General features: G+C 36.3%; 1 protein-coding gene across 2 annotated transcripts; it reads left to right on the top strand.

Annotated features, from left to right (window-relative positions):
* The first annotated feature begins 383 nt into the window (after positions 1–383).
* LOC150105825 (chitinase-3-like protein 1) lies at positions 384–16,830 on the top strand. Of its 2 annotated transcripts, none has more exons than XM_090394367.1 (9): positions 384–445; positions 2,431–2,495; positions 2,616–2,816; positions 4,455–4,711; positions 6,963–7,066; positions 13,755–13,878; positions 14,088–14,273; positions 16,143–16,268; positions 16,385–16,830. In XM_090394367.1, the coding sequence occupies exons 2-9, from the start codon at positions 2,432–2,434 to the stop codon at positions 16,781–16,783; spliced, it is 1,461 nt and encodes a 486-aa protein (XP_090250493.1). In that variant the 5' UTR covers positions 384–445; position 2,431; the 3' UTR covers positions 16,784–16,830. The 2 variants fall into 2 exon arrangements, with proteins under 2 accessions (XP_090250493.1, XP_090250492.1); XM_090394366.1 differs by lacking the exon at positions 384–445 and adding an exon at positions 1,046–1,201.
* The last annotated feature ends 734 nt before the right edge of the window (positions 16,831–17,564 follow it).

Below are 17,564 nucleotides of genomic sequence, written 5' to 3'. Positions count from 1 at the left end.
ATCATTGAGTGTCCAGCTGGCTACTGATTTGTAGGAGGAAGCAGAGGAGGGAAGTGTAACAAATTAACAGCTGCCTAGTCCTAAATTAGCGTTAAGGTCACAGGCGGGTCAAGATGTTATTAATTTCCCAAACATATACTCATTCTCACTGGTAACCGCGCATATGATAATACTTTATGAGTATAGTTTCCCTAAATAATAAAAAAATTCAGAATTAATATAGATATGAATATTGCGCCATATATTATCTGTTATTAACAGCGGGCTCACACGAAACTTAACACCTGCTTTTTTAACACACCTGATTAGGTTCCAGATCTTACCACGTTCCTAATCAATCAACGTTATCTTGCAGTTTCTGTGTTTTTGCTATTCTATATAAACCATCCACATGTTCAGTATGACACGTAGCCGGACGGCAATTCGTTGGACATCACAAGCACAGGTAGGAGTTGAGTCTATAACTTGTATGCATTTAATATGTTTTTAATATTTTTCCGCGATCACGCAAGTTGTTCTTAAAATTTTATTTCTTATTAAAATCAAGTAGTTGTGGCTTCTTCATAGGTATTTCCTGTAAAATGCAGTTCGCTGAGCGAAAGTTCCCCCCCCCCCTTCCCTGGTTCCATGAACTTTGTTAGACGATCTTTGCTGGTGGTGTGATATGAGGATCTTTTGCTGTCGTTTCAAAGGAATGTTAATAATTACGGGCGACACCTACTGTCACACGTTTTCATCTCACAAAAGGTAAACGAACGAGGAGATTGCTTCTTGGAATGTACAGTTTAATTCTCGAGTCACTTAATATCGTTGCTGCTGAAATGCAGTTCAGTTATCGCTGTGTAAGAAACTGTTTTCTTGAGAACTCATTAGATAAAAATGAAAATCTTGATATTCAAAAGGATATCCGGAATATAAAAATTGCCGAGTGCCAAGGAAATACGCTGTCAGTCATCAAGACAGGATGCAATAAATATTTCGGTTATCAAACTATAAAAAGGGAAGGTTACGTTAGCAGGTAGGATTACTCACTATTCCTATCTCAAACCAAAGATTAAGTTCTGAACTTACGACCGCTGCAGTACACGTATTTACTTCATAATCTACGAGGAGTGGTTCTTGAGTGTCTGCCTACTGTACACAATTTTTTTCAGTCCTTATTTAAATAGCATTATAGCTAATTTTGTGACACTGTTTTCAGGTAAGCTAGTTTTCCTCAAGTATCTCCAAGAAAGGCTAGTTAAACGTATTTATCTATTGATTTGTTTTAAAATATGAAGTTTAATATGCATTTTGACAAACTGCAGTTCCTAAGAAAATACCAACTTCATGATTTAAGTCAGTTTCTGAAGAAGATCGAATATTTAAGCCAAAAATTAATTCGATATGATTGAAAGTTTAAATTTAAAAATTCAGATCTAAAATATAATATAATAGCGTATTAAAGCCTAGTTACAATAGCGTAGCTAGGCTTTCGGCACTCTTGGCAAATTCGTAGCTATATGCCTTTCTTAGTGTGACAATTTCAATAATTGTTAAAATGTCCTGCCACCCGTCACCCTTGATAACTTTCTCAAACTGTAGCGTTCCTATGTCACTACTCATCCCCCGTCCCGATAGCATTTTATTTTCAACTTTTAAATTAGTGGTACTCAAGTGGGTTTGGGTTTGGGTACAGACGGACAAAGAATGATAAATCAATCGCTGTAGGATAGGAATTTTGTTAGCCTTTGAGTTAAGGTGTTCGTGGAGCCTTCCCAAAGAATTAGCGTCTGAATCAAAAGCGTAGCCGATCCTTTGGAATGTGGAACAATCTATAGATATAGCTGCCTCTGACTCAGCAGTTTATGACAAGAAAAATTAAAGTACATTTTTTTATGGTCCCTATAGTATATATGTAATAAACTGTCCAACCTGGACAGTTTATGACAACAGCATTTCAAATTGTCAAGAAATATATATTACAGGTATCGCCTTCGTCGCATTATATAAAAACATGTTGTTGAAGTGGTGGAAACTAGTAGGTGAACGCACACATACTTTTATTGGTAGGTGTTTATTTTGTAAATGCTAAATCGGGATGTTCTTAGTGTGCGTTTGCTGCAAGTTGATCTGAACATTTTCCTGATTTTTTCATTTGAAAATATATACTTCAAAGTGATCAGTTTGAACAGTTAACAACGAGGATTATCCAGCTTTCTTCGAGAAATATTTTTACACAGATTTCAAATTACAAACGTTTATACTTTAATGCAATATTAATTACATTCTGCTATTATAAATGCTATTTAATTTGCCAGCGTTTTTCTTCACAGTTAGCTTTAAAATTTTTAAAAATTCACAAATAAAAACAAATAATTATCAAGCCCATTTTATTTCTTTTTATTTTTTGTATTATTTTATATTATATTTTATTTTATTTTTTTAAAGGATGGCACTAAAGGAAATCTGCACTTTACTTCTGCTCGTGGTAGCAATTGAGGCTGCTAGCAAAGGTAAAATTTTTCGTTTTCTATGAAAACCAAAATACAGCAATATAAAAACATAAAAATCTCGATAAATAAATAAATATATATATATATATATATATATATATTTCTTTTTTTTTCACACAGACAGAAACAATAAACCATACAGAGTGGTAGGCTACCTGGGAAGTTGGGCTAATTATCGTCAAGGCGATGGCAAGTTCTTGATTGAAGACATCGATCCCTTTCTGTGTACTCACCTGATCTATGGATTTGCAAAACTTGATGGCAGCAACAGAATTGCCGTATACGATCCATACCTAGACTTGAAAGAGAACTGGGGTCTTGGTAAGTACATTTTAAATAATTAATTGCATATAAACTAAATATTTAAGTAACGAGGCAACTGAAATCCAACAGAACGATTGAAAATTTTCACATTTAATGTGAATTTTTATTTATTTTATTTCTTTTTATTCTTAAATTCTCATCAAAATAATATAGTATTTTCCATTTCTTTATTGTGATTATACTCACAATAAAGTTTATAGATGTTCAATGTGTCCCGCTCTACAGGTTGACTTGCTTGGGCTATGCTCAAAAGTCTGTTGAATTCGTTCTCACCTTCTCCGATACACGCGGTCTGCCCGAGCTTTTCCCCTTACACAGACAACCTGTTTGCTCAAATTGATAATTCCAACGACAAATTCTTTTCCTCGTTGGAGGTTTAATGTTGAAACGACGACGAAACGCACGCTGCATCACAGTCGCCGACTCGGTTTTAATGAGCTCACGAACGCAAAAAATTTTGTGCTGCATTGGAGCCATTTTGCTCACAACTGACGCTGCTGCACGGCTGTGCGCTAGGCAAGCACTCTAGCGATAGTATTTCAAACTTTAGGACCTCCTCTTTCAATGTAGATCATTCACATACGATGTATAGTTCAGGAAATATAGCCTACGAAATTGAGAACATATATATATATATATATATATATATGTTCATATTTTAGTGACTGAATTCAGAGAATATATATATGTTCATATTTAACTGACTGAATTCAGAGAATTAGACAAGCATTAATTATTTTCATTTAACACACAACATGTTTCGTCGGAAAGCCGACTTCTTCAGGCGTGAGAACATTAAAAGCAAACATAAAAAACACCGATTTACCACTAAATCACTCCGGGCTAAAGTTCTATTGTTAGGTGACTTCACGAGTGCGCCAGTAACTGATAGCAGAGCTAAATGAGTCCAGTGAATTATAAGTAAGGGTTACTGTTTATGTGATAAGAGTCCAGGACAATTTCTTTAGACTCAACTATGCTGCGTTCTACCTCGTCGTGGCATATATATATATATACTGTAGAAAGAATAGCAAGCTTGTTTCATTTAGTATAACTCATAAATGGATTTTTTTTGAATCTTCACTGTTTTGATTTCAAGCGATCTTCCGATTAACTAACTTTCTTTCATTACCCATTTTTCTGCTCAAAATTAAAAATGTGGCCCAAGATTTGTCTTAAATTAAGAATTCCACTTAGTCCCGTTTTGGGCGTCAAATATATACCACTTAATTAGTGTAAATTGGTCTCTAAAATAAAGCTTTACTAGTTTGGACCACATTTGATTAATTACACAACTCGAAAAGGAATTTCTGTTTCAGTTGCTAATTAAGTCAAATAAAACATGCGTCATTAATATTAAAATTACGTGTTCAATATTATTCAATACCCACTAATAAAACATATCACAGTAAGATGGCGTCTCATTTCAAAAGCCAAACGATTTTATAAACGAAACGGTACATTTGTCAGTTTCACACAATTTTAGTAGGGAAAAATATCACAAGAATACATATACATAGAAATGTTTTATTGTGTAATGTTATCAAAGAATTTTTGATGAATATTCAAAAAGTTAATTATTTTTTGGTATTTTTCAATAGAATATTTAACATTCAATATTTATTCAATGGATAGGTGCATTCCAGAGATTTAATGGCTTGAAAAAGAAAAACCCTCATTTGACAACTCTCATAGCCATTGGCGGTTGGAATGAAGGATCTGTGAAATATTCTAAAATGGCTTCCACTGCAGCATCAAGAAAAACGTTTGCTGACAGTGTTCTGGAGTTCCTTAAAAAATACGACTTCGACGGCTTGGACTTGGACTGGGAATACCCTGCAAATCGTGGAGGTGAAGCTTCAGATAAAGAAAACTTTATCCTGCTCTTGAAGGTCAGTAAATAAAAACTCAAGTTTCCCATTAAAAGCTCTCTTAATGGGTATTTGTTTTTAATTATTAAATATATTTTATTATATGTTCAATATATTCCAATGATGCTACAGAGAAAAATTCAAATTTCAATTTATAAATTTTATTTATATGAAATATAAGAAAATATTATATTGAATAAAAAATTATAAATAAAATTATTTTTTTTAAAGTTATTAAATTATTTAAAAGGTATATTCCAACACCTTTCATAAATAATCATAAATATAAGGATACTCGATACATCTTTTTATTACTTGACTTTTGTATAAATTTCGAATTTACATAAAATATATACATCTTATTAATGGACAATTTGATAACAAAATTAAATTATATATTTATTATTATAATAAATTATATACAGGATGGCTCATAAGTTACGACGGGGTTTAAACATTTAATAACTTTTTATTTATTTATTAATTATTTTAATCTATTTTTTTATTTTAATGAAATACAGAACCTGGAGATTTTTTTTATTACTTATGAAAAAACGAAAGGCTTCACAAAAACGGGCTCTTTTAAACCAGAAACATTAAACGGACAACTATTAATGTTTCTGGTTGCAGCACACTAATTTTTGCACGAATGTTCTCCTTTAGCTGTTGGTTTGTATTGAGTTTGTTTCACATACACCTTTTACTTCAGGTAACCCCATAGGAAGAAGTCGGGAGCCGTCGGGTCTGGAGAACGTGATGACTAATTAATTGCAGATCTTGGCGAAATTATTCGTTCGCTAAAAATGTGTGTTAGAAGTTCCATTGTTTGTTGTCGGGTGTGAACTGTTCTATGATCAATTATCCAAATGTTCCTTAAAATACCCGAAGAAAATTAATAATCAAAAAAGTTATGAAATGTTTAAACCCCTTCGTGAATTATAGACGTCTCTATATTTATTATTATAATAAAAATCCCATAGCATTACATCTTTCTGTTTTATATATTTATTTATCATTATAATAAAAATTCCATAGCATTACATCTTCGTGTTTTATAATAGCAATGTAATTAAAACCGTCCTACTGTTAACTGTAGGAAGGTTTTAATTACATTGCTATTATAAAACACGAAGATGTAATGCTATGGGATTTTTATTATAATGATGAAACCTTCCTAGTCCTTATAAAGGGCTGGGTTAAAGGGGCGAAGCAAGAATGCTTTTCATCTTCCCCGTTATCTGTAGAGGACAGTGTAGGAATAAGGTGTTATTGAGCTATTAAAGCTCTGATCATGGCAGGAGGGTAACAGCAATAGCCGAGCCTCAGTTAGAAATTCACCGGCTACAGCATTGCCATCCATTATCCTCCAAGGGGTATCATCAATCACTGCATCTCACGGTCGATCACAAGCAACGAAAACCTTCGTAATAAATAAAGTCCTTATACCTTATAAGGAATGGCTTAAAGGGGCGAAGCAAGAATGCTTTTCATCTTCCCCGTTATCTGTTAGAGGACAGTGTAGGGATAAGGTGTTATTGAGCTATTAAAGCTCTGATCATGGCAGGAGGGTAACAGCAATAGCCGGGCGTCAGTTAGAGCTTCATTGGCTACAGCATTGCCATCCATTATCCTCCAAGGGTATTGAATTGAATGAATCAATCACCACATCTCACGGTCGATTGATTCCTCGCCACTAGAACCTAAATAAATAAACAAAAAAAGAAAAAAAAAGATTTTATATTACTCTGAATGATATAATAATGAATGGTGTCCATATTAAGAAAAGATTATTTACAAAATAAACCGTTTGATGCAACCAATTTTTTTATAAATTTTAACTTTATTTTTTTTTTCACAATTTTATATAAATGTATATTTAGAATATTATTAAATTAAGATGTGTTTCAATAAAAGATATATAATCAAAGACTAATTCACATCTGAACCAAAACCATTTTGATTCTGTTCTTTGATCTGCACAAATCAGAAATAAAAGCAGTGTAGCAAATAAATACTACATTTTATTTAAAAAATATATTTTTGAAATTTACATTTAACAGTTTATCGAACTAGAAGTAATTTAAATAATTAAAAATCAAGTCAAAGAGATTAAATCTTTAATTATGGAAGATTATTTTCGATATAAAAACTACAATATGTGAAATCCATCTGCTCGGGAGAATTTTGTAAACATTTCTTCATGTTGAAATATTAAGAAAACAGTGTCTGTTATAGATGTTTCTTATCTGAAATAGCGTGTTTGCATTTACAGGATCTTAAAGAAGCTTTCGCAGAAGAAGGTTATCTTTTGACTGCAGCTGTTTCTGCTGGCAAGGCCACCATGGATACTGCTTATGATGTTCCCGGAATGGCGAAGTAAGATAGAATATGTTTTTATTGTAGTTCATGACAGAGACTTTACAAAAATCAAATTCTTTATTTTATTTATTTCTACTTTTTAGATGAGAAAATGTTAGAATTATTTGAATTTTTTTTTTCCCTTTTTTTATTTGAAGACTCTCATCATTGGCCTTTTGAACATAAAATTGGCGCTGAGATTCAACAAAGAGAGAAAGTGGAAGATAAAAAGATAGAGCGAAATAGTGATAGAGGAGAGAAAGAGGCCACAGTTGACCAGTTTTAGCTGTTGACCCATTGGTTTTTCTAAAACGTTCGTCCCCCCCTTTTTTGGGGATAAAAATCGTGTATCCACTAATAAAGTCGACAGGCACGTGTCCGGTATTAAAAATCGAGACCAAAAGAGGCAAGCTGAAATTACAGACAGACCGATAAAACTTAATACCTAATTTCATCTAGACCAGGGGGTTTTCCCGAGCTTTAGTTGTTTGTAAGCCGGAGTAACCTCTTCTGATGTTATTGATCTACCTTGAAATGCATATAGGTGTTCAGGCCTACTTGTTATGTTCCAGGCTAAAGTCGCCTGTCATTCCGGCGTCACTGGAATAGGCTTTCGATTAACGATGAAAGGATTGCTGCAGGATATCTCGTGTGGTCTTCTAAGTTTGACCGTTAACTAGAATTTGGGGAATTGTTTTCTCGTCGTATGCTTGCTGTGCGCTGGCGATTGCAAAATGCGGCCGAGGGGGTGTTTCCGCATAACGGAGGCTCGAAGACTTTTGTTTTTCGTCGATATGCCTCTGGCTCGATTTCCACGTCTTTAATTAGGAAATCGCTGAGAATACCGTTTCTCCGGTTCATACGATACCACCCTAGTTCTCTGTACAGATCTCTCATTGTTTTCCTTTGTACATGAGTCCTGTACATAATTCTGAAAAACTGTTTTACTTCGTTTTTAAAGGTGGACCATGCATCCCAGTCGCAGTGAATGTTCATCCATTTGTTGTAGCAGTTGTAAATCCTCGTTATGCATCTTCGGGAAGTTAGGAGGTAACTTCCAAGATCCTTTGTATGTGTCAACGACTTTGGGTAGTTTGATAGTTAACAGAAACATTTTATGGTCTGTTACTGAACTACCAACCGCTATATGCCTTAATTGTTCTTACCACCCTAACCTTTTCATATCGTTTGTCTCCGATACAGTTCGATTCCCCCCCAATGATATATTGCACCCCGTAAAAATAGGGTTTTAGGAACGTGAAGAACCTACATCGCTGGCGGGTATTATTAGGGGCATAGAGAGTGTGGAAGTGAATGGTTCTACCCCTAAAACTTCCAATCTATAGAGACTAGACGTTCTGCAGCATCTTTTTGTTGCAGGACGTCTAAACAAACCAGAAGCTTCGCAAAGGGAAGCCTCTGGTAAAGTTTTCAATGTCTCAGAACCGATAAAAATGCGTCTCCTGCAGAAATAGTACATCAACTTGATGAAGTAAAAATAGGCTCTAAATAGAGCGCTGTGCGGAGATAGATCGCAAACCGCTGATATTCAGAGTGGCAACGCTAAAGGGGAATTGTTAATTATGGTAAAAAATCTTCCTTTTACTGTTTCAGTTAATATTTCATGTAAGTGTGTTATGTTCTCTTCTTGAAAACCAGTGGCGGCTCATGGCTTGAAATCGTGGGGGCGCTGCAACTTTCGAAATATACATACACACTGTAAGTACAGTGTATACGTGTTTGGATAAAATATCAAAATTATGGTAAAAATGTAAAAAAAAATTAAACATGAAAAAATATTGTTTATTATCGATAAAATTATACAGTTTAGTATAATTCAAAATAACTTAAAAAAAAAATCCATTCCTTTCGTTGTAATTAAAGGAATGGATTTAAAATTTTTGGACATTACAATTAAATCCTTTAATTGTAATGTCCAAATATTTGAAGAGACGGAGTAAACACGATAAGCACGATGAACACTCTACTACTGGCACAAACTGCATACAAACAACAGTGGAAATGCGCGACGAACAGTGCCTTATTACGCTAATAGCTCGCATCTCACTATGACGTGCATATACTTGCGCGCGTAGCAATATGGCACTGTGGTAAACACAGTGCTGATAGCATCCTTCCCCTCCTAAGTGCCACTAGATGGATTTTTATTATTTTTTATACAAAATAAGAGAATTGTATAGGCTTGTTGATGATTAAATATTACAAGCAAATGTAAATAAAATAATAAATATATTTATATATCGAGAAAAATTGGAGGTGCTGCAGGTTCCGCAGTGCCTATGCACGAGCCGCCCCTCAGATAGAGTTCTTAAAGACGTCTGATCAGACAGTTAATACATCGGTTACGGAGAGAGTGGACCATTCCACGTTGACACAGGGGTCGACGGAACTTTCCTTGTTGAATATGTAAGATTCTGGCGAAAAGCCTTTCATGCACCAGACGTTCCGCGAAAAGAGCGAATTATAATTCCCCTCCCCTTGATTGTACTCGGAACTGAATGGGCTGTTTCTTTCTTTCTTTCTTTTGCTGTATTAGAGCACGTTGACGGGTTTTGTAAATTATCACACTTTTTTTCGGCAGGCGATGCAACTGTGGCGGGGGGGGCGAGAGTTCATTTTTGCGGGTAGATTCTGTCTTGGCTAGTTTTGATTTTATATTTTCTTGATCTGTTTATTGTTTTGTTGATGCAGTTGTTACTTCCTATACTGCTCCCCCCCCCCCCCCCCCTTTGGCCAGATGATGTTGATGGTGTTGCCGGTTCTTCTACTACTGTGTCAGTTTTTGTGAAGGAATTGTCGAATTTAGTTTTACAGTTCTGATTTTTCTTTTTGGCTTTTCCAAGCGATCATAAATTCCTCCACAAAAACTGAAATTCTCCCTGTTCATATGCTCTGACGTGTCCGTGCTAATAAATTAACCGATGGGTTGAAAATGTAATATTAGAAATATATGCATAGAAATATAGAACTTAAGTTTTATATGCATAATTCTTAAAAAGCCTGGCTAGATGGGCGAAGCAAGAATGCTTTTCATATTCCCCGTTATCTGTAGAGGAGAGTGTAGGAGTAAGGTGTTATTGAGTTATTAAAGCTCTGATCATGGCAAGAGGGTAACAGCAATAGCCGAGCCTCAGTTAGAACTTCATTGGCTACGGCATTGCCATCCATTATCCTCCCAGGATACCCATTTTAGTCGCCTCGTACGACATGCATGAGTTACATTGGGGCTGATACGTAAGTAAAGTCCTGTATAAAAATTAGAACGATCCCTAGACCACTCAATAGTGGCCGAAAGATCTTCCAACTCAGCGTTGACTCCACTCAGTGACAGGCCCCCGGACCACCGAGCAGAACCGCTCATATTCCAAGGAAAAGCGTCCACCGACGAGGCCCCCTCACCGGCCACGCCGGAGAACATCCTCCCCAGAGACTCAAAATGCTCTCCCAGGGCAACCCCCCCCCGAAATCAAGCTCCCCCCTAACCAGGAGCAAAATGTCCCGGAAGAAACCTGAGAGCGAACTCTCGAAACTCAGCGTCCATTTTAGTTGCCTCTTACGACATGCATAGATTTTCATTGGGGCTATTCTTTCCCGGCACTAGGTAAGTTATAATTTGTATTGCGAAGTAAGACTTCGCAATACAATAAAATGAATATCATAGATATGTAATTTTATTTTTTTTATTATGAAATCATATTTTCAAATAATATTGTCTAAATTTACATTGAAACTAATGTTATTTAATATAATAATCTTGCAATTTTAATTTTAGTTTTAATTATTGAATTTTCTTTTATTTATATTGAAAAGTTTTATTAAATATTGTTAATAAATCCTTCTTCTTCTTCTTTCACTCTGCCTTATCCCATGTTAAACGGGGTCGGCGCACCAATCTTTAACCTTCCTCTTCCAAGTTCTCCGGTCCAGGGCATCCTTCGGACGCCATCCTTTCTCCCTGAGATCCTCTGTCATCTTATCCCTCCACCTGAGCTTGGGCCTGCCTCTTTTCCTCCTTCCCTCCAACTCCATATACTCCACTCGTTTACCAACATACTCCTCACCCTTCCTCTCAACATGTCCAAACCACCTCAGCCTACTTTCTTGTATCTTCTTGCCAATTGGTCCCACCTTAACCGTCCCTCTGATGTAGTCATTCCTTATCCTGTCCTTCTTTGTCACACCACTCATCCATCTCAACATCCGCATCTCCGCTACCTCCATCTTCCTCTCCTGTGCCTTGGTTATAGGCCACGTCTCCGCACCATGGAGCATCGCCGGCCTCACCACCATCTTATAGAGCTTTCCTTTCCTCTTACAACTCACTCTCTCTTGTCACACAGGACCTCGCTCATCTTCCTCCAATTCATCCAACCGCATGTTATTCGGTGCTGTATTTCCTCATCCAGGTCACCATTCCTCTCGACAACCAACCCAAGGTACTTGAATTTCTTCCCTGAAATTAGCCTTTCACCCTGGAGTCGTATGACGATATCCTCGTCACTCCCCGTTGACATATATTCAGTCTTCACCCGGTTAATTCTCATGCCGCTCTCCTCCAATGCCTTTCTCCACTCTTCCAGGGTATTTTTAAGCTTCTCTCGGGATGATTCGCATAGAACAATGTCATCGGCAAACAGCATGCTCCATGGTGCCTCCTTCTTGACATCCTCCACTAGTATATCCATGACCAGGTCAAAGAGGTAGGGGCTCAGAGCTGACCCTTGGTGTAGCCCTACGACAATAGGGAACCCTTCTGTCATGCCGACACTAGACCTGACCTGAGTTTCTGTTCCCTCATACATCTCCTTCACCAACCTCACGTACTTCTCCGACACCCCCTTCTTCCTCATACACCTCCATACCTCCTGTCTGGCCACTCTGTCGTATGCCTTTTCCAGATCTATAAACACCATGTGCAGATCCACTTGCATCTCTCTATATTTCTCCATCAATCGCCTTAGCGCAAATATTGCATCCCTTGTCCCTCTTCATGGCATAAATCCAAACTGCTCCTCAACAATTTTCGTTTCCTGCTTCAATTACTCTTTCCCTTGCTTCAATTACTCTTTCCCATATTTTTAATGTGTGTGACATCAGCTTGATTCCTCTATAGTTGCCACAGTCTTGAACATCTCCCCTTCCTTTGTAGATTGGGACGAGAATACTTTTCCTCCATTCCTCTGGTATCTTTTCCTGTTGGGCTATTTTACACATCAGATCCCATAACATATCCACGTCCTCACTGCCCAAACTTTTCCATACTTCCCCAGATATCTGGTCTGCTCCCACAGCCTTTCTATTCTTCATTTTTTCTCAGTACCCAAACCACTTCCTCTCTACTTATGTGTTGCACAGGTCTCTCATTTACCTCTCCATCCTCGCACCTCTCTCTTGGATTCTCCTCATTTAGTAGTTTTCGGAAATATTCTTTCCATCTTCCTCTGATTTTGTCCTCGTCTTGTAATACTATTCCTGAGGCATCCTTTATCTGCTTGACTGATGTTATGTCTTTCGAGGCCTTATCTCTGTTTTATTAAATATTGTAATAAATAAAACACCTAAATTATTTTTATATAATATGATTCCTAAATGTAAAACAAGTAATAGCTTATGTTTAGCTGGTAGGAAATAGTCTATTATCAAAAAAGTCCTTTTTAGGACTTCCAGGGTAACGAATGGCAATGCTGTAGCCAATGAAGTTTTAACTGAGGCTCGGCTATTGCCGTTACTCAGCCATGACTAGAGCTTTTTAGCTCAATAACACTCCATCCACACAGATTTTCTTCATTCAGATGACGGGATAAAGAGTCAAGGACTCAGTCCATCGCCCAGTTCTTTTAAGAACTTAAGAAAGCTTATGTTTATGTTTATTTATGGAGGAAGAAAAGTCATTTTTAGGATTTCCAGGGTAACAGAACAAATGGCAATGCTGCAGCAAATGAAGTTTTAACTGAGGCTCGGCTACTGCCGTTACCCAGCCATGACTAGAGCTTTTAGCTTAATAACACCCCATCCGCGCAGATTTTCTTCATTCAGATGACGGGATAAAGAGCCAAGGACTCAGTGCATCTCCCAGTTCTTTTAGGAACTTTTATTTATTAAGGCAGATTAAATATTGTTAATAAATAAAACACCTAAATTATTTTTATATAATATGATTCCTAAATATAAAACAAGTAGTGACTTTTATTGAAAAAGGCAGATAGGAATTTAAGGAGTTAATCCCAAAGTCCTTTTTAGGACTTCCAGGGTAACAAATGGCAATGTTGTAGCCAATGAAGTTTTAACTAAGGCTCGGCTATTGCTGTTACCCAGCCATGACTAGAGCTTTTTAGCTCAATAACACTCCATCCACACAGATTTTCTTCATTCAGATGACGGGATTAAGAGTCAAGGACTCAGTCCATCGCCCAGTTCTTTTATTTATCTGAAGTAAAAAAAAAGAACATTTATGTAAATAATCGAAAAATTTATTATCACATCAAGTGATGATAATCGCAACATAAAAAGGTAATATTAGTAATTAAAATAACAAGAAAATAATATTAATGCGTGTAAATAACAAATTAACTAATGCTAATTAGAGGCTTAAGATTATCCCATGTTTGCTAACAACGCTGCAATTACAAGGGGAAAAAATGACCCCTTTTATCATTCAGTGACCTAATGTTTTGGCATGTTCTAGGTATATGGATTTCATCAACGTCATGGCATACGATTTCCATGGTTCTTGGGAGACTTTTACTGGACACAATGCTCCTCTTTATCCTCGCCCAGATGAGAGTGCAGACCAGAAGATCCTCAATGTGGTAATTATATTAATTGCAATATTTATCACATGCACATCCATATATATGTATTAATTGAAACGTAAATTATATTACTATTAAGGCTTTTATTTACAAATAATTTATGAATTAATATTTTATTATAAAGAAGAAAGAAAATCTTTATCATTCAGAGTAATATATAATAAAACGTAAACACTTTCTGAAAAACAGTAATTGTTTTCATGTAGGATTATGCTATGAACTACTGGATAGATCACGGAGCGCCACCTAGTAAACTTGTCCTCGGTATGGGTTTATATGGTCGATCTTTCACTCTCGCAAAAGCTGATCAGAATGGTCTTGGAGCCCCAGTTACTGGTAAAGGTGAAGCTGGCCCACTTACCAGAGAGGGAGGAATGTTGGGATTCAATGAGGTATGAGTCTTTATTTCCATCTAGACACAATGTTTTTTTTTTGTTTGTTTTTTTAAATAACAAATGTACTAATGTTTAGAAAACAGCCATAAAAATTCAGTAAAGGCCTGGTCCAGAGGACTAGGCCATGAGTTCAAATACCTCATCCAATACACACGAAAAAAAATCACATAAAAGCAACGTTTTTAATTGTAAACTGTCAGGAGCAGAAGCTGTATCTATTTCCAAATTTTTGATGTTAAATTCATATATAGATTTCAAAATATCCTAAAGATCTGTAAGATAAATCGCGTGAAGTATAATTGTCAGCCGTTAGACATACTAGATGAACACAGCAAGCATCCTAATTGGTTAAAAAATTGGGTGACTAGTGCCCTTCATTGTTTGGAAGTTACCAGACTATTTAACTAAAGCGAGCACTGATTTAAAATGCAGCTTACGATACAAAACATTAAACTTAAATCAAGTAGGCGTTGGTTCAAAAATATTGCGCAATTATATACCTAGAAAAAGATAATTAATATTTAGTGACCAGAATTTCAGGAGTTCGTCAGACGTGCTGTAGATACGCCCTTGGGCATAGTAGGTTTAACTAACAGTGTCGCCCTGGATGGTTGGATTAGCACGGCTCTCCCACCATCGGGCTCTGCGTTCGAATGCTGCCGTGGGCATGGATGTTTGTGATTGTCTTTAAGTGAGAGATTTCCTTGTCAGATGTGAGACTACTGCCCTGCTTACTGGAGGCCCGAAGTAGCTTGAAAAAAATCATCTCTAGAGCATACTATACCAAAATAAATTATAGAAAATAAAAATCCTTAGCCCACTCGGGGTACGAATGTACACGTGCCCGCCACTGTATTAGAAATTTTTCAGTTCTTTGCAGACAGTGGTTTCCGTATAGGCATGCGACTGCTACTATCGATCCTCTTCAATTCTCTGCGCATAGTTCGGCGAGATATGGGTCAGGAATGGCTTTCATTAAATGCTTCAGTCAACTGCTGCACACAGGAAGTTCTGTTTGTCCGCATAATTCTTCTCAGACGACGGTGATCTCATTCCTGATAGACTGTCTTAGGACCATAGTTAGACAAGCAATGAGGGTTATTTTTCCACTGATTAAACAACAGAGATATCTCAACTTTTGCGAAACTAGTCACCTCTGCTGTTTTCTAAATCGTGGCTTTAGATAGAAGGGCAGCCTCAATAAGCCTTTTATCGAACTCCGAAAGATCCTTTGTTTTTCTCATTGTGATCAACTATTGACGATTACTGACCAATTACATGACCACGTATTTCATATACGCATCTTAAGTGACGGTTACTTATATTTGCATAAAGGTTTTTAATTCAGTGGTCGGTATGTGTGCTATAGATATTTCACAACACTCATGCTAACAGGTCTATCACTTTGGCCAAGAATTTTGACTTCCAAAAACCACATAATTAACCGTCCTGTCAGAGTTAATTAACCGCATAGTCTGCTATTCTTCTCAGATAGAATCACAGAAATACATTTACAGTGGTATGGGCATGAATACAGAATGCCTACTAAAAGGTCTAAATTTTATAAAATGAAAGAATAGACGGAAAGATATCTACGAGACAACCTAGAAGGAAATGAGAAAACAGAGTAAATGCAATGAACTCTTACAGAAATTTAAATAACTTGATTGAAGATTGATTGATTGGACCAGAAAGCTATAGTTCATGGTAGTACACACACACAAAGAAAAAACTTTTCGCTATGTTATGAGAGTCACTGACTTACCTTCAAAGAGAAAGAAAGAGAGAGAGAGAGAGAGAGAGAGAGAGAGAGTCTACCATTTTTGCTTGTAAATATTTGCTATATATATTTCATTTTCATTATAGATTTGCTCCGCCCAGAAAACTCAAGGTGGGTGGACAGTTGTTGTTGACCCGCATCACATGGCTCCTTATGCTTACAAGGATCGTCAATGGGTAGGATATGATGATATCGAGAGTATTGGAATAAAGGTACGTGCACTTTAAACACTACTTCTTGAGTTATTATTTGACAATGAAATTGAAATAACGGAACAACTCATTTAGTTTCTAGAGAAGTAAATCAGTACGTCATATGGCTTTTGTAGGTAGATTATCTCAAGAAGATGAAGCTCAGCGGTGGAATGGTGTGGTCCGTCGAGACGGATGACTTCAGAGGAAAATGCTTTGGACATCGTTATCCCCTACTTTCTGAAATTGCCGAAAAATTAAACGGTCCAATTGACAGAATAGTCGTAACCGAGGATCCTACAATCGAGAAGGAATCTACCACCACCAAGAGACCAACAGATCCCCCGCCTGTGACTGACGGTAAATGCACAAAAGAAGGACGTTTCAGAGATCCCGACAACTGCGAAAAATTTTACCAATGCTATATTGAGGGTGGTAAGTGGAGGAGGGCCGATTTCGCATGTCCCGAAGGAACTGCTTTTGATGAGACGCATGGCGTGTGTACCTTCCGTGATCAAGTTCCTGAATGTTCCTAAATGTTCCTGAACTAAGAAGGAAACAAAATAAACATTTATAAAAGCTATCTTGTGTCAGAATCATGTTATTAAATAACAACCCTTACAGTCCCTATTTCCCAAAATTACTTATTAATGTTGTAACCATGGTTAAAAAAATTCTGCTCCTAAGAGTTTCTGATGGCATCGATATATAGTCACTAATATACGCCTTTAACAAAATACAATTTTCGGTAACAAGTAAACCAATAAGTTTCGTGAAAAAGAAGCACGTAATCTAAAGTTCTTTTTTGATGAAATATAGTAACATATATGAACATATTCTTGAAAAAAAATAAATTTTAGTCCAGAGTGTAACTCAATATATATTTTTAAATTTTTTTAAATAATTTTCCTTTCATGAAGGCAACTAATATGAAATTTACCTCTTTTTTTTGGGGGGGGGGGATGGACTGAGTCCTTGACTCTTCATCCCTTCATCTGATTGAAGAAAATCTGTGTGGATGGGGTGTTGTTATTGAGCTAAAAGCTCTAGTCATGACTGGGTAACGGCAATAGCCGAGCCTGATTTAAAACTTCATTGCCCAAGCTCCATCAAGATCTCCATGAAATTTTACAAATAATAACATTTTTTAAATCATATTTTTATTAAAAGTATGAAAGCATCTTTTAGGTATAAGAGAACACTTCTAAAATTGTTTTTTCTTTCTTTTAAATGTATAAAAAATATTCAATACTCTTTACTTAGCATTTAGCAGAAACTATTGCGAATAATTCAAATTTCACTTCAATGTCTGTATTA

The sequence above is a fragment of the Typopeltis vanoorti genome, chromosome 6 (assembly GCF_054136105.1).
Source record: "Typopeltis vanoorti isolate ZY-2024b chromosome 6, IOZ_Tvanoo_1.0, whole genome shotgun sequence".
In the NCBI taxonomy this organism is placed as follows: domain Eukaryota; kingdom Metazoa; phylum Arthropoda; class Arachnida; order Uropygi; family Thelyphonidae; genus Typopeltis; species Typopeltis vanoorti.
This window is presented reverse-complemented; position numbering and strand designations above follow the sequence as displayed.